This window comes from Miniopterus natalensis, chromosome 1 (assembly GCF_054644295.1).
Source record: "Miniopterus natalensis isolate mMinNat1 chromosome 1, mMinNat1.hap1, whole genome shotgun sequence".
In the NCBI taxonomy this organism is placed as follows: Eukaryota; Metazoa; Chordata; class Mammalia; order Chiroptera; family Miniopteridae; genus Miniopterus; species Miniopterus natalensis.
The window spans coordinates 58215072-58233643 of record NC_142081.1 but is presented as its reverse complement, the minus strand read 5'-3'; the positions used below and the strand labels follow the sequence as shown (position 1 = coordinate 58233643).

Genomic DNA, 18572 nt, shown 5'->3' with positions numbered 1-18572 from the left:
CTTGTAACTGTTATGCATGGAATAGGATATAATTAATATTTCTCAGTTTCCCAATGTTTCTCTTTCATGCTGTCTTCAAATTTCAAGTTCACAGAAGTCAAAACATCAAAAAAGGAACCACAGATGGGGGGGAAAATGACATGAAATATAGACATATGCTACATATAATTTTTTAAAGGTGCTTATACTTTCTTTCCTTAAACATCTCAAGCCTTACATCACAAAACAGCATTCTTAAATACTCAAGATCTGTACTTTGATTTCATTTACACTAATGAGATTCAGTACTATTTTGCAGACTCTAGACTTCTCAGACTATTCTAGCAACACTAAAGGTTTATTGCATGCAATAACTTGTAACAATGGGGCAATAATATAAAATGTAATAATATAATATAAATGGGGCAATAATATAAAATAACTTGGGACAATAATATAAAATGTCCTAGTTGCAAGGCTGGTGTGTAGGAATGACAAAGCTTGCTAATGAGAGCACTAGCTCTTCCCAATACTCCTTTGTTGTAATCTATTTACTAGAGCTGCTGTGAATTCTACACATTTGAGATGCACAAAGGTTTAATCTTTCGAATGATCAAAAAATCTATTGTACTTGTTATTAATACTAAAAAATAGTTCTATGCCATAAGATAATATTCATTTATGAAGGATTACTATAAAATAAGCTGACAGGTCTCATCAGCACTCAGCTCCCCCCACATTCACAAGTTTATGGAAGACAGCCGTTCCCATACCTGCCCTTCAGGTTCTCAAGTTCCCTGTGATGCAACATGCTCCGCATGTGTTCGTCCATCTCCTTCAAAATTAAAGAAAGCAGATTAAACTAAGGGGAATTGCTTTGGGGGGGAAAATTCGTCTGTTCCTGTTCAATCAACAACTTGGGCTCACGTTCCTAGTGTCAAGTGTTTGTTCTGGTTACTCTTCCTCAATTCAACATTGTAATCAGTTCCTTATTAAATACTTCTTTAGTTATGTTCTTGACATATTTCATTTTTAAATAAAGGAATTTTAAACAAAGACCTATACAAGTGGCTTCTAAAAAGGTTAGAAAGCATAGTGTTTAGAAGGAAAAAGCTTTAAGAATAAATTATGTGGGTTAAACTCTATCCCAATATAAGGAATTTACTAAAGTTTATTTTTTTTTAAAAACCTCTGAAATCACATAACTTCCCAACTATTTGACTACATACTCTCTTTCCCCACTCAACTGAGTTTCTCAAAAGTAAGTTACAACTCAAATTCATGTCTTGGCCAGGCCTGGCAAACAGTTGTCAATAGCTGTTGAATGAACAGATGGATACATCAATTCTAGACAAAACATGAATATAACAGAACTTCTCAATAGTTGATCATGAAGTTTTTAAAAACTACTTTGAACACAGCAGCTCAATTGTGCCTTCATCTTCACTGCCCGCTGTCCCCATTTGATTTGTTTGGCTCTAAAGAAAAGTTTGAAAATTTACTACGTTCTCCCCTCCCTCCCCGTCCCACCCTTCATGGGAAGGAAATTAAATCTGTGGGAAGAGCTTCCACTTTCAAACGTATATGCACATACCTCAAAAAACTAAAAAAGTTGTAAATGTCTGCCCCTTTGCCATGCCAAAATATATATATAGTCAGTATGCCATAATTAGAGAATGGCTTTTACACATATAATAAAAGGGCTTCTATAATTGCTGAGTATTATAATTGCTGTTAACTGTGCTCTATGCTTAAGTGCCTCAAATATTTTCTCACTTGAACTGCACACACTGCTAAGGGAGTATTATTCACTTCATAAGGACACAAGCATGCAGAGAAGCTAACTCATTTATTCACCAAACATTTACCAAGTGCTTATTATCATGTACAAAGCTAGGCACTGAAGGGGTAAGTGCGAAAACATTCCCAGTCTTGCCCTCTTAGAGTCATGGATAATCAAGTGGTTGAACTGGGACTCAAATCCTGGCAGATCTGACACCAAAGCCAGTATTTCAAACATCGTGCTACATTGTAAGCATCTAGTGCCTTGGGATTTTTCATTTTATAGTTTATTTGTCAAAAAGCATACAACAAACACTCCCATAAATGGGAATTTTACTGAAGATGACCATCATTTCCTCACCTTTACAAATGCTTCATTTGGAGGGGACAGCTTTACATGTGACCCCTTCTAACTACTACAAGTGATTGGCGACTAACTAGAATGGTTAGAACTGAAAACTGAGTCAAGTTAGTGACATAATATAGAATGAAAAAAATCCATGAATAACACACATCTGCTCAAACCTCTATTGATTGTGTTCAGTTTTTCCTCAGATTAGGTGTATATATGCCAGGGCCCTGGCCAGGCAGCTCAGCTGGTCAGAGTGTCATCCCAATACACCAAGGTTGCCAGTTCAATCTGGGTCAGGCACATACAAGAATCAACCAATGCCTGGCCAGTGTTGCTCAGTGGTTGAGCATCAACCTATGAACCAGGAGATCACAGTTTGATACCCAGTCAGGGCACGTGCCCCAGTTTCAGGCTCGATCCCCAGTGGGGAGCGTGCAGGAGACAGCTGATCAATGACTCTCATCATTGATGTTTCTCTCTCTCTCCTCTCTCCCTTCCTCTCTCTGAAATCAATAAAAAATAAAAATTTAAAAAGGAATCAACCAACGAATGCATAAATAAGTGGAACAACAAATCAATCTCTCTCAAACCAATAAATAAAATAAAAAAGATTTACATGTGCCAAATCCCCTTTTATTAAGTTAAATTTAAGTGAGTTCTGTTTCTTGCAATAAAACCATTCCTGACCAAAACAATATTCACTGAAATGAGTTATTCTCTAATATAAAAACCAATTCTATATTCTATTTCAATTATAAAAATATTATCATTCAAAACTGATTTTAACATACCTTTCGATTATCTAAAACATTTCCCAAATCTTTTCCTAAATTTACACATGAAATTCTCTCCCATCTTGCTGTAAGGAACGAATGCAAAGACACAACTGAGCTTGCAAAATAAGTGGTAAAGATCCATAAGCACGGATTAAAGTAACAGCCGCAAATGCATACCTGCTCAGTTACCAAGCTTCTCAGTCTTTCATACTTTAATGCGTATCAGGATACTCAGGGATGTAGTAAACAGCTCATACTTATGTCACCCTAACATCCTTTTCACCTTGTGTATATGGAAAAACCAAGGTTATACTAGTTTGGGAAACTAGAGGAGAAAGCACTGCCTCAACATAAGGTGTACATGATCTATCTAGAAATAAGTATTAGAGTTATCTCTTTCAATTAACCCATTTTTCTCATTTCTTAGACTCATTAATCTTAACACTTAAATCATGCTATTCCCTTGCTTAAGAAGCTATAGTTGGCTTTCCCTAAGGCAGGAGTGGACAATCCCAACCTTGATTTAATTTCATTATGATCCATGTAAAAGCATGAAGAGATGAAAACATGTTTCAAGCCAGAGTAGAAGAAATGCCAAAAAGCCTTAAAATAGCAAAATTATGAGATATAACAGATAGGGCTGCCACTCTATCAAAATCTGAGTCCACACCTCTGAGTGTCTATATCCATCCATCTTATACCTTCTCAATTTCCCATTCCTCAAATCTGAAAGTAGCAATAAAGAATTTTTGTTTATTGAAAAGTTATATAAACCCTGATCTAAACTTTTTAAAACCACAGGAGCAGCTATTTTGGGGTTTTGTTTGTTTGTTTTTTACTTTTGTAAAAGGCAGCAGGTATATTATTAAACACGATTTTAAAATCTCAATTGATTTTTCCATCACTAACAGAAATCCTATACGGGGGGGGAAAAATTCTTCACCCCAGCCTACTAGATGGATCATAATCAAATCCCTTGGTCTTGCACTCAACATTGTGTATCAACTGTCTTCACTTAAATCACAAATTAAATTGCAGTCCCACTATTCCCAAGACAAAACTGTTTTAATCAAATGAGCCTTCTTACAAGTCCTAGAACTGTTATATGCCATTCTGCCTCTGTATCTTTGTACATGTTCTCCCACCTAAAATATCTCTTCTCTATTTCTTTTAAGCCATCTTACTCCCAAACATCTTTCATGATAGCTCACAGTAACCTTCCCAGTTCTCTGAATTGACAATAAAGAGAATCTCCAATGACAATAAAGAACGTCTTGAAAGCATAGAGAAAAAAACTCAATATTGAAGCTAGCAGCACTACGTTGAAAGCAAAGAATAAAGGCAAGAAAAAGCAAAGAGTGAGACAATTTGCAGCCAATTTCCCTAAGGCACAGGTGAATTCTTTTAGTTCTTAAATATGTCTGTTTTTCTTTGTGCAGCATCCCCACCTTGTGGACATCTAGGATATTATTAATATCATTTCTGCTGTGCTATACTTCTCACAAGCACAGGCAGAAAGAGAATGCAGGTGCATATAATGCTGTATCCTCAGCTAATTAAAAAGTGATATAACCTCAAATAACCTAAATTGTAAGGTATTTTCTCCATAAATGGCTACTAACTAAATTTCTCTTTATTGTCTACTTTTGAGTATCCTCAAATTCTGGGTAGAGGCTTAATAATATAGTTACTGGCTTTATGAGGTAGTAATGAAAAAGAAACCAGTGGAATGAGACTATGGTTTAAGAAAGAAGCACAAATAAGACAGCATTAAAAGCTTTTACCATCTATAAATTTCATACGATGTCTGAAAAAATGACCAGTCATAAAGCCTCAGAGTCTTCCTCTTCTATTATTACCTTTTTTGAGCTGTACACAGTGTTGCACAATATGCATTTTCGTTCTCGTACCATAGTGACCAGATCTGAAGCACTCAACGTCACACCTGCAATGAGGAAGTAACATTTAGTAACATTTTTCCCCCCAGTCTTCTTAGATTCTTCTTAGCATGGCCAAAATATCTTGCCTCTCCCTCACCTCCACCCTGCTTCTCCCCTAATCTTCCCATCTTATTAAATGAAAATTCCAATTTTCCAGGTACCTAGGGCAAAAGCTTTAAGAATCATCCTTGGTTCTTCTTTCTCGCCCCATATCCAGCCTCACCAGGAAATCCTGTCAGTCCCACCTTGAAATATATCCAAAACCCAACCATTCCTCACAATTTAGCAGCATATCATCCCATGGCACCAGCCTACTGATGACTTCCTACTTCTACTCTTATCTTCTCACAGTCCATTCTCAAAACAGTAGCCAGGGATTTTCAGAATGAGATTCTTTGAAAATTTAAGTCAGATCAATAAGTCCTCTACTCAAAATCTTCCAATAGATTCCCACCTATTCACAGAAGATCCAAAGTCCTTTGTCATGGGACACAAAATCTGTTTCTCACTTACTCTCTGACTCCATGCCCTACCACTTTCCCTCCATCCCTCCACTCCAGTCACATTGCCCTCCTTCTACTCCTTGATCACACTAGGAATTCTCTTCTATATTTCCTGTTCTTTCTGTGTGAAATATTCTTCCCTAACAAGTCTTTATGGTTGATTTCAAAATGGTGGCATATTGAATGGAAGCTACACTGACCCTCTCCCAGGACAAAACTGAAATTAAAACTAAACTATAGAAAAACCTTTCTGAATAATCAACTGAAGACTAGCTAGAGAGCACCCTCATAACCAAGGACGTAAAGTGGAGATGGTACAGAGACTAGTAGGAACTGCATAGGCGCGAGAGGGCTGGCTGTGCTCCCACGGGCAGCAGCTGAAGATCTGGAGGGAGATCTCAGTTGTGGGGGGTTCCTGATGAGACCTTTGGGGTGTAAACTCCAAGCTGGGCTTCCCAACCCAGAGTGCCAGAACAGAGGAAGGTACCCACATAACATCTGACTATGAATAGCAGCAGGGCTCCTGTCTATCAGGGAGAGATGGCTGGAAATGAAGGTGCCCTCCTAAAGGGCCAATGCACAAAGTTTCATGTGCAGCCACTCACCTTGGGCTCCGGCAGAGGGAGGGCAGAATGGACTAGAGCTGTGTGAGGAGAATCCAGGAATGCTGGATTGGGGGACAGAGCTCAGAGGGCAGCCATCTGGATTCCTGTGCTAATACATTCCCCCATATGGCAGAGGGCAGACATTTACTATCCAAGCAGCTTTTTCGGGGGGAGAGGGGGGAAATTGCCCCACCCTGTTGGAAAACCCATTGTCCCACCCCTTGTTTCTACAGCCTGAGGCTCATTAAGAAACTCAATAACAATCAGCCACCCCACCCTGTAGAGTTTCTACAACCTGAGACTCATAAAAAACTGAATAACAATCAGTCTGTGGGTGCTTTGAGTCTTTGTCTGATTTGCTTCTGGACCCAGAGCATGGAAAAACAGACGCTGGTGCACATCCTGGTCTTTTCTAAACCCACCCAGTCCCAGCAGAGGGAACCACCTGTGGAATGCAGAAAGCTTCAAATAGGATACTCAAGGCTAGTCACCAACAGCATCTGACACTGGCCTACACCATAGACCATCCAAAAGATGGGGAGTCCTAGAGGATCTACCTAATACATAGAAACATATCCAAACACTCAGCCAAAGTTGGGAGACAAAAAAACAAGCCCCAAATGAAAGAACAAAAGAATTCTCCAGAAGAGCTAAATGAAATGGAGATAGCAATCTATCAGAGTTCAGAATATTGATCATAAGGATGCTCAATGGCATGAGAAAAGAAATGGAAACTATGAAGGAAATTAAGAATGACATAGTGAGAAATAAAAAATACATTGGAAGGAATAAACAGCAGATTAGGGAAAGCTGAGGATCTGATCCGCAAATTAGAAGACAGGGTAGAAAAAATCACTCAGAGGACCAAAAAGAAAAAGCAATTAAAAAACAGGAGGGGAGTTTAAGGAAGCTGTGAGATAACATGAAACATAACAATATTCACATCATATGAGTACCAGAGGAGGTAGAAAGTAAGCAAGAGTTAGAGAACCTGTTTGAAGAAATAATGGCAGAAAACTCCTCTAACATGGTGAAGGAAAAAGCCACACAAGTTCAGGAGGCACAGAGAGTGACAAGTAAGAAGAATCCAAAAAGGCCTATGCCCAGACACATCATAATTAAAATGCCAAATTCAAGACAAAGAGAGAATTTTAAAGGGAGCAAGAGAAAAGCAATCTGTTACCTACAAAAGAGTTCCCATAAGGTTGTCAGCTGATTTCTCATCAGAAACTCTACAGGCCAGAAGGCAATGGCATGAAGTATTCAAGATAATGAAAAGCAAGGATCTGAAACCAAGAATACTCTATCCAGCAAGGCTATATCATTCAAAATAGATGGTGAAATAAAGAACTTCCTAGACAAAAAAAAAAAAAAAGGCTAAAGGAGTTTATCACCACCAAACCAGCATTCCAAGAAATGTTAAAGGGACCACTGTAATAAGAAGTTGAAATAGAGAAAGTGAGAAACATAGGCATAAAGAAATAAAATGGCAATAGATAAGTACCTATCAATAATAATCTTAGATATAAATGGATTTAAATGCTCCAATCAAAAGACATAGGGTAGGGGAATGGATAAGAAAACAAGGCCCAAATATATGCTGTCTACAAAAATCCCACTTCAGAACAAAAGACACACAGGCTGAAGAAAGAAAAAAAACCCTTCTGGAGGACTTTAAGGGAGAGATCAACAGCAATACAGTCATAGTAGGGGACTTTAACACCCCACTGACTTTACTGGATAGATCTTCCAGACAAAAAATCAACAAGGAAACAGTGACTCTAAATGACACACTAGGTCAGGTGGATTTAAATGACATTTACAGAATATTTCATCCCAAAGCTGCAGAATATACATTCTCCTCAAGTGCACATGGGTCATTCTCAAAGATAGACCACATGTTAGGACACAAAACAAGTCTCTACAGGTTCAAGAAGATTGAAATCATATCACGCATCTTCTCAGATATTTACAATATGGAATACTATGCAGCTGTAATAAAAGGAAGATCCCTTATTCTTTGAGACAGCATGGTGGGACCTGGAGAGTATTACGCTAAGCAAAGTAAGCCAGTCAGAGAAAGACAAGTATCATATAATCTTACTCACATGTGGAATCTAATGAAGAAAATAAACTGATGAAAAAAATAGATCCAGAAACACAGAAGCATGGAACAGACTGACAAATATCAGAGGGAAGACAGGGGTGGGTGAGTGGGGAGTACGGGGGTAGAGATTAACCTAAGAAGTTATATGCATATATGCATAACCCATGGACACAAAGAATAGTGTGGTGAAGACTTCGAGGTGGCGGAGTACAGGAAGGAGGGGATCAATGGGGGAAAAACAGGGAACATTTGTAATACTTTCAACAATAAAGATAAATTAAAACATTAAAAGAAAAAAATATTTATGATTCTCATGGCTCACTCTCATGCTGCCTCATCAAGGAGGCCTTCCCTGAAGTCCTACTGAATACTGTACTTTCTGCCCCTCATTTCTGCTATTCCCCTATTAACCTGCTTAATTATTATTTTTTTTAATAGCACTGTGGTAGATTGTTTCCATAGATGGCCAAAGCATTATCTCCCACCCCATGTGCTCTTCTGCCATGTGATCTTGTCATCACCACCTACCAAAGGTGAGTCTAGCCCAGCCAGCATGGTTCAGAGGTTGAGCGTCAGGCAATGCAGGAGGCAACCAATGTCTTTCTCTCCCACATCAATGATTCTCTCTCCCTCCCCTTCCATCCCTCCCTTCTACTCTCTCTGAAAAGCAATGGAAAAAATATTCTCAGGTGAGGATTAAAAAAAAACACACACAAAGAAACACACATTTATGGATAGGTACAGTATTATCTACCCTTCCAGTATTCCTAATCTCCTAAAGTCTAAAATTAACATAAATAACTCTGGTGCTAAGCCTCAAAGCATAGTTATTCTTTTAATTCCCTTATATCCTAACATTTACTTCAACTTTAATTATAATTACTGTTTACATGCAGTATCTGATTACTTCATTCAACAAGCATTTACTGAACACCAAGCACAATTCTAAAAGTTGGGGAAATAGTGGTAAAGAAGGTATGTCCAGAAATGTTTTTAATACTGCTTCAAGTTATTAACCATCAAAGCAAAACAGAAACAAAAAACTGAGAAGCTGGCACAAGCAATAGCAGTCATTATGGAGTTTTTACATATTTACTCAACTGGAAACTAAGCACTAAAATACAAATTGTGTTTCTATTTAATAAAGTCAAATATGTCAACTCCTAGTAAACGGATAAAAAAATAAAATCATACAGTAAAATCATTCTCTATCAAGCTTTTAACCAAAGACTCCCTCTTTTTATTTACTTTTTCCTTTCATGAGCTCCATGTTTCTAATCTGCATGTATTAAGTAAATTCATTTTCACTTTTGTAAAAAAATCAAAAAGTATAATAGCAAACTATTTAATCAATAAGGAAGACCTACTATTTAAACACTGAGTTGATATGATTCCAGCCAAAGACAAAGGAATCTTAACTTGTATATGCTTAAAATAGGTAACTATGTGATTTCCATTAAGCTTTCTGAAATACTGAAGTTCGCTTGCAGCCTTATACATGGGAACCACCCAACTCAGATCTCTAAGTGCTTGAGAGGTTACATCATACAAATAAAGTAAGTACATAAAATTCCAACTATTGCTGTCCTCACTTAAACCACCTTATCTTCCCCCCTTACCTTTTACATATACTCACTGTAAAATCTATCAAAATTTCTCCAAATAACTGAAAAATATCTATGATATTCCTTAGCCTAAAACTCCTATAAATACTTTTTCTTAACATCCTAGTTACTATTCTCTCAACATGACTACCATTCCCATAGTCAAAACCGTATTACTGATTTTTTTTCTTTTAGATTCCCATACTTAGACGCTAAGTCCTAACGGATTTCTGTTTTTCACTGTTACCTATTCTTCAGTGTGATAAACCTGCATGGCCTTACTACATCTGTTCTTCTCCCTTCACCCTACTGCTCTACTCATTCCTGCCCTGACTCCTGCCACTAATTATATAAACAAGTTCTCATAAGCAGTATATCAGAATCACCCACATAATTTATTAATTTAAAAAAAACACCAAAAACCCACAGTTGTGCAGATAGAGTAGAATAAGTGCATTAGACTCTCCAGAGACTCCATTTTGTGCTTCATTATGCTCTCTCACCTTATACAGGAGTAGTTCCTCAAAAGTGACTTAAACTGGTCAGGAAGACAGCCTTCCAAATAACTACTATCTCATGACACTGTAATCCATCTCAAACATCAATGTCAGAATACTTCTCTGCCCTGGTTAGGTGGCTCAGTTCGTTGGAGCACCATCTCATATACCAAAAGGTTGTGGGTTTGATCCCCAATCCAGGAGCATGCAGGAGGCAACCAATTGATGTTTCTCTCTCTCTCTCTCTCTCTCCTCTCTCTCCCTCTCCCTAAAATCAATAAAAAGATATCCTTAGGTGTAGATTAAAAAATATATATATATTTCTCCAAATATTTATTATGTAGCTCAAAGCTGGAAAACACTGTTTAGTATCAAAGAACTTTATTTGGAACATTGTTACATTATCCCTTTCTACTGTTTAAACAACCTGTGAAATACACAAGAACAGGCTATTTGTTAGTAGGTATGTCTAATCTCCCTAGCTTTGCCATGAGAAAGGGATCTGTCTTTTCATATACCTCTAGCATTCATTAGTTAACCCAGTAGTACTTAAGATATTTGAACTTTGACATAAAGCCAACTCAGACTCTTTATGACAATAATATACTATAAAACACGAAAGAAAAAAAGCTTAAAAATTATTTCTTGGCAGGGGGAGTGGGGAGGGAGTAGTGGTACTCAGATCAGAATCCTTTGTTTGAATTCCACAGGTAACTTTCCATGCCTCCACCTTAACCCTGATTTCTCGTGAGCAAGACAGAACAACAGAGAGAGTGTTCAGTGATAGAACAAGTTTTGCCATTACCCCTAGGTTGCCCAAAAGGTTATGGAACAAAAGTATGACTGGCACTTCTGGGAAGTCCTCAATTTGCTGAGTGGGCCTCCCAGAAAGTTTCAAGGCTCCTAGCTAAGTTGACAACAGAGGTCAGGAAGTATTTGGGGGCACATCAACATATAACTACAACTTTCAAAGACTTATCCTGGGGTAACTGCCCTATTTGCTAGTTCTAAATTCTGGCTGACTCCTGTTTCCCAAAGCAAGTGATTGGTGGTTTCTTGCATTCATAAGCATTCTATTCACTAGCATTCCTACTTTTTATATTATCTGTCCTAACACTACATTTTGCAGGAATATATGTAGCAACCACTCTTAATTAGTAAGCATAGGACTGAAACAAAGATAAAAAGTTAAAGCTGTGACTCAGGAAAAGGCATTAAAAGTTGAGCCCCAAGGAAATTAAGCTGTTCATATTGCCCATTACCAGGCAAGGAAATGGACAGGGGAGACCTGAATTTAGAACTACTGTCAGGTTCCAATTCCTTACTCAATTCTGAAACTTGGTGAGCACTATGTCCTAAAGGGAAAAATAACTGAGAAAAAAACTGGGATAGCACCAATCCTAACAAAATAAAAGTATTAGCAAAAGTTATCATCATTTAACAGAGTAGGTCTTAAGCCCAAAGATGGCTTGTACAAACACTGTTTGAAAAGTATTACTGGGCCCGGCCGGGTGTGGCTCAGCGGTTGAGCATCGACCTAGGATCCAGGCGATCAGGGTTCGATGCCCGGCCAGGGCACATGCCCAGGTTGTGGGCTCGATCAATGACTCTCTCATCATTGATGTTTCTGTCTCTCTCACTCCGTCTCCTTTCCTCTCTCTGAAATCAATAAAGATATATTTAAAAAAAAAAAAAAAAGATTAAAAAAAAAAAAAGAAAGAAAAGTATTACTGGGTAGTTTGTTGTATTTATTTAGCAGTTTAAAAATTTGCATTCCTGGCCAGTGTGGCTCAGCAGTTAGAACATCAGCCTACGCTCCGAAGGGTTGTGGGTTCGATTCCCAGTCAAGGGCACGTACCTGGGTTACAGGTTTGATCCTCGACCCCGGCAGAGCTGTGTGCAGAAGGCAACTAACCAATGTGTCTCTCTCACATTGATGTTTCTCTCTCTCTAAATCAATAAAAACATATTTTTTTAAAAATAAAGTAAAATAAAAAAGACTGGCTGCAACCACTGTGGAGGATCTGCTGTGCAAGGTTGACCCCACAGAACAGAACTTACTTCAGCAGGGCTCTGGGCTCTACTAAGTGCACCCCTTGAGTGTGTCACTTGTAGAGGTGGTTGGGTAGTGCTTCAAAGTGATCTGAAGCTGTCTACCAGGTGCACTGACTCTGAGACCTCCTGGGAGGTACAGGCCAAGATCAGACACCACCTGTGCCCTGCCCGGGACCACCTGGCATGAGCTACAAAGTGATCTGCACAAGGCCATTACTTGAGCTGGGCTTGGAAATGCTCAAGAGAAGCCAAGCTGTGTGTGCACCACTAGCAGAGGCCAGCTACCACTAATGCCTGGCCTGGAGCCACTTAACAAGAGGTACCAGACCAGATGCTACTTGTTTGAGAGTTTTAGAAAAGTTTGAAGCATGAGCCCAAGACAGACCATTTGTACGGAAAAGCCAAGGGGAAATGGCTTGGATTGGGCCGACAAGTTGGATGGGGTGAGGGGTCTCAGGGAATCGACAGGGCAGGACTAACAGTGTGAGCCAGGTTGATGGAGACTCAGATACTGCTAGGGCCAGCAGGCTCTATGAGAACTCAGAAAAGGAACAATGGCTTCTGCCAGCAAGTCTTTCTGAAAGCTGCCACTCCAGCTCTTGCCCTGAAGCCAGACACTTCAGTTCCTCCCTGTATGTCCCTGGTGCCTTTTGAGCTGCTTGTCCCAGGACTGGGGCTCAGAGCAAGTCGTCTGTGAGCGGGCCCTTTAAGAGAAACCCTGAGTCTCCGGCTGCCCTCCGTCTCACTCAGCTACAATCCCTGCTGGTTTTCACAGCCAGAAGTTATGGGAACTTCTATTCCTGGAAATGGAAACTTGGGCTAGGGGCCTGGTGTGAGGCTGGGATCCCCTCACTCCTCAGGGGTGACTTCAGCAGCCAGATAGCCCTCCTGATTTTTTATCCACCATACGTGGGTGTGGAACTAGGCCATTCTGCATCTCTGCCCCTCCTACTAGTCTCTACGTGGCTGCTTCTTTATTTTCTTCGTTGTAGAACTTCAGTTCAGCTAGATTTCAGGCAGTTCTGAATGATGCTGTTCTGTTGTTTAGTTGTAATTTTGATGTGGTTGTGGGAGGATTCCAGTATGGCGTTAACCTATGCTCCCATCTTGACCTGAACCTTGGATCATTCTTTCTAACAGATGCATCATTAATTTAACAGGTTCACTACTGACTCAACACTTAAGAACTCTCACTTCTTTTTTTCTTTGATTTATTTATTGATTTTTAGAAAGGAAGTTAGGGAGAGAGAGACATTGATCTGCTGTTCCACTTATTTATGCATTCATTGGTTGCTTCTCATATGTGCCGTGGCAGGGGATCGAACCCAAAACCTCGTCATATGGGAATGATGCTCTAACCAACTGAACTACCCAGCCAGGACCAGAAACTCTCACTTCTTGATAGTCTCTTTCAGATTGAAAATTAAGAAACCTAATTGACTCTAAGGTTTCCATTAGAAATTTAGCACGGCGGATGTGCAACTGGAGTATTCATATGTAACTTGTCTGCCTAGGTGCTCTTATTCACTGAGTACACAAATTAATCCCAAAGTTCCCACTTAGATACGAAAATTACAAAATATGTGTACTTCTCACTGAGCCATTCCTTGTGCCAGAACCAAGACCACTAACATCTCCCATTATTCCCTTGCTTCAAACTACTTGTGCTCTAACCTAAATGTACAATAACACTGTTCAGTTTTTCCTTTTTAAACATCTTTATTTTAATCAAAACTACTGGCTCTGAACTAACCTGATCAGGCTGCTTCACACTTTCTACCTCTTTCCAAGCCACTGTGAAGTTCTCTTTAAAAACTACCTACTATCATTAAAGGCTCCTACCATTTTCTAGACTCCTGTAGTTAACTCTAGAAGCTATAACTGTAATGTAGATGCTTCTGAGCAGAAGTACTTAGTATATCTAACTTGGTGTGGCAGAAAAAAGATAAGCTTGGGTCCTGTATGTGAATTTCGCCACTTACCCCTAGCTAAATTAGCTTGAGCAAATTACCATCAAACTCTCTGCCCTCCTCTGAAATGTGCTCCAAAAAAACACCTTCCATTACAGTATCTCATTAATTTTTTGTGACAGACCCAAGTGTTACTGGCACATGTGTAACAGGTGCTAAATAAACCCTAGCTGAATGTAAATATTATCTTCCATTGTTTCATTTACTACCAAAGCTCGAGAACAGGACTTAAAACAAATTTTAAGATTTCCCATGGAATTTAGAACAATACTAGGCTCTTAGTAAGTGCTGAAAAGTTAGTTTGGCTTGAGTTGATTCGATATATAAACCATTATGGTGAATAAAGCACTCATTTAGTAGCTAAAAGAAAAACTTGCCCTGACCAAATGGCAGTCCCAAATTGCTAAGAGCCGTGGAAATCTCAAACGTCCCAGGATGATTTAACCTCAGACTCTCAAAAGATCATTCTCTCAAAGATGATTAAATGGAGCAGACTGAGGGGAGAGGAGGAGACAAAGCATTTTCTCTCTATTATTATGCACCGAGGCTTGGATTAAACATTAAACTGACACATAGTAAGCGCTCCATAATTCTGTTATTAAAATGCATGCCACTGGGGGAGAAAACGGAAGGAAGGCAAAACAACAACAGAGACTAACAGTCGCAAGAGGTCGAAAGGTGTCCGTGGCCTGGGACCCGCGGGCCTTTAAGCACCTGGATGTATGGACTACCGGCGGCACCGGGGGGCTTAAGGAGGTCAGTGGCCTTCCCTAAAGGTCAAGGGTCTGCAGCCACGTTTCTCGCTGGGGCGGGAAGCAAGACTGGAACGCCCCCGCGAGAATCTGTACCCCCCAAGCCAGGAACACAGCGGGCCCGCAGACGCGCGCAGGCTGCAGGAGGGACGGCCAGGCTGTCCCCGCACCACGCCCGCAGGAGCAGAGCCCCGCCGCGCCCTGCAGCCCCCGCCCTCCCTGAGGGGCAGACCACCGGACCCTGGGGCTCTCATATGCCTCAAAGCAGCCCGCCACCGCATACTCACACTTCCAGCCGACCCTCTTACTCCATCAGGCCGCCGACGCCCCGGCGAGGGAGCTTCCAGACGCCCCCCTCCGTTTGGGGTCCGGCGGCCCGCTCCGGACCCGCTCCACGCCGGGCACCGCCGCCGCCGCCGCCGCCAGTGCGCAGGCGCAGAGCGCCGCCTTTGCGCTCCCTTTTTTTTTTTTTCCTTTTGCAGCCCGCCTTTCTCAACTTTATTTGAACACGCGACAGTGAACAACGGACACGGGGGGGGGGGGAAGAGGCTTTACTCAACAAGAATGGAACACGCCCGAAGGCAGGCTGACTTGCGGGAAACAGCCCGCCGCACCGGACACTGCTTGTGGCTTGCTTCCTTGCCTACTTTTTTCATTCTCTTTACTATTTCTAGGCCTCCCTCTTGCTCTTACTTTTTTCCTAAGGCCCCACCATTCCCTTTAGATAGTGGCAACGGTTTCAGCTAAATTTCCAACCACTCCTTTGCAAAACTTACTAACGCGTACTGGAAATTGGAAAAGCTTTAGAACAGATAGACCTGAGTTCAAATGTTGACGTAGGTACTAATTTGTGACTTTGGACAAAATCACAAGTTTCCTTGGAACCTCACTTTCCTCCGAGTTAAAATTAAGAAAATCTTATCTCTCAGGGTGTTGCTAGTTTAAAATTAGCAGACAATCCAATACCTATGATTATATTCTTATTAATACCTACTATACTTATATTTATTATTAAACTTAGCTTATACTCATTCCCACAGGATGCTACTTTAGCAACTATACTAGTCAGATAAACCAAATTACATTAAGGTTGATAATGGTGTAAACCGTTACTCCTATATTATTGAGCCTCTAATAATATCTATGTTTAACAAGACCTTCAATGCCTCAAAGCAGAGTAAGCAGCTCCCACCAGTTACATGTAAATCCAGATTTGCTTCTAGAGGATTGAGCAACTATTCCAATTCTGTATTTGTGACATCACAAATCCTTGAAACACTCTAGGTCTGGGGTATGCTGCTCATCCTACTCTCCTTTAAAGACATACAATGGAAGAACTGCTTTATCTATAAGCTTGGGACCACAATCCAAGGAAAACCAAGGTCATCTGTTGGTGAGCATCAAGGTAATCTTAGGTTAGGGTTTCTCAACCTTGGCACTATTGACAATGTGGAGATAATTCTTGTGCTGTACTATGAATTGTAGGATATTTAGCAGCATCCCTGGACACTAGATGCCTCTAGTGCCCTCCCTTACATCTTCTCCCACCCTCCCACCCCCATCATCTCAACAATCAAAAATGTCTCCAAACACTGCCAAATGTCCGCTAAAAGGCAAAAATGTTTCTCGTTAAAAACCATGGCATTATGCCAGTGACCATCCCAACCCTAAATGAACTCAACCATACATTTTCTCCAATTCTACCCTCAAAAAGTCATTACTGCTTGAGAAATCCACACAGGAATGCAGAACTGGTAAGTTCATTTTTACTAATTGTATACAGGTCCTCGACACTGCTTACTAGACCTATTACTTTTATCTGGCCAACTTGCTCTGTCACTTTCTACAATATCCCAAATCTTTCTATTTTCCTTAAAATTCACAACCTATTTTCTATCAGCAGTTTCACAGAGAAAACAGAGGTCATCAAATGAGAACTTCTTTAACTTCCTGTTACAAAACATACAAACTTACAGATATTTACTTTCCTTAGGAAAAAAAGATGTCTTATCTCTCTTCCAAGACATTCTTCCCATCAGTGCTTTGAGTTCCCTTTACTCTTACGATCTCAAGATCTTTTACCACTGACTAGCACTTCTCTCTCTCTTTTTTACTTTTATTAGTATTTATTTTATGTTGAATTTACTCCCAGGCCAAAAATTTTGTTTCTTCAGTTTCTGCTGGGATATCTTTTTTCTCCTATGCAACCTCCTCTTCTGGTTTAGGAACAATCTGCTCTTTTTCAGGAAGGATCATCTCAATGTGGTAGGGAGAGCATATGTATGGTTAATCCACCCATGAGCTCTAAAGTTTTGTGCCACATCTTGGGGGCTTTGTTCACCTGGATGTGCTCAATGACCAGAGAATCTATATCTAAACCCTTAAGTTCAGCATTGCTCTCTGCATTTTTAAGCATGTGCAGCAAAAATTGAGCACTCTTTTTGGGCCACTGATCCTGTGTCCTGCCCCACTGTTTCCCCTGGACACACCTACCAACTTTACCATTCTGTAGTAACAGAATGGCACACATTGCTTCTGTAAAGTAACATCCCTCAGATACTTGGTGGCTTTTCTAATATGTATACACTTGATGGCCTGGGCAGTTTCACGAGTGTTTTTTGTGGGTTTTTTAAAAAAATCCTCACCTGAGGATATTTTTTCCATTGCTTTTCAGAGAGTGAGAGAGATAAACATTGATGTGAGAGAGACACATCAATTGGTTGCCTCCTGCATATGCCCCCTCTAGCGCCAGGGATGGAGCCTGCAACAGAGGTACATACCCTTGGCCAGACTCAAAATCGGAACCCTTCAGTCCGCGGGCCAACACTCTAACCACTGAGCCAAACCAGCTAGGGCACAGTGTTTTTAAAATGCACACGAAAATTTGAACCTCTTGATTTGCATGATTTTGTGGGTTTTTTTGGGTCAAGTGAATAGCGAACCATTTTCAGAGGGCACCTCTGGCTGCTTTCAGGAAGAGCTGACTAGCACCTCTCTATTCAACTGTACTTTCTCACTTTTATGTCCTTATCATGTGTAAGTTTCATCTGTTTTAATTATTTTTAAAAAATATATCTTTTTTTATTTCAGGGAGGGGGAGAGGGAGAGAGAGAGTTGAAACATCAATGATGAGAGAGTCGTCATTGATCAGCTGCCTCCTGCACGCCCCTGTCTGGGGATCAAGCCTGCAACCCAGGCATGTACGCTTACCGGGAATCAAACTTCGATCTCCTAGATCCTAGGTCGACACTCAACCGCTGAACCATGCCCAGCTGGGCTTAATTACTTTTATTTTATTGATTGTTGTTTTTTTGGCTTTTTTGAGAGAAAGAAACATCGATGTGAAAGAAACATTGATCTGTTGCCTCCCATATGTGCCCCAACTGGGCATCAAACCCTCAACCTGGATATGTGCCCTGACCAGGAATGGAACCCACCACTTTTTGGTGTACCAGACAACGCTCCAACAAACAAAAACAGAAACAAAAAACTTTGACCTCTTGCCATCTTCTTTCCCTCCTCCTCTCAAGGCCAAACTTTCCAAATACATTCTATGTCTTGCCCCCATTTCTGCATCTACCCTCTCTCCAAACTACTGCAATCCATCTTTCAACCTCACTGTTTTTATCACATAGCACTAAGAGCACCAC

At 40.3% G+C, this 18572-nt stretch overlaps 1 protein-coding gene across 3 annotated transcripts in view; it reads right to left on the bottom strand.

Annotated features, from left to right (window-relative positions):
* The window catches only part of ZNF106 (zinc finger protein 106), a 51627-nt gene extending 36319 nt beyond the window's left edge, over nt 1-15308 (bottom strand). For 2 of the 3 annotated variants that reach the window (XM_016212343.2, XM_016212344.2), the window contains exons 1-3: nt 15210-15308; nt 4749-4834; nt 753-814 (exon numbers count right to left, since the gene is read on the bottom strand). In XM_016212343.2, coding sequence (XP_016067829.2) covers nt 753-814; nt 4749-4802 — 116 coding nt within the window. In that variant the 5' untranslated portion in view covers nt 4803-4834; nt 15210-15308. Of the gene's footprint in view, nt 1-752; nt 815-4748; nt 4835-15209 lie in introns of those variants that run through there. The other variant, XM_016212345.2, reaches the window with a different exon arrangement.
* Between the last annotated feature and the right edge of the window lie 3264 nt (nt 15309-18572).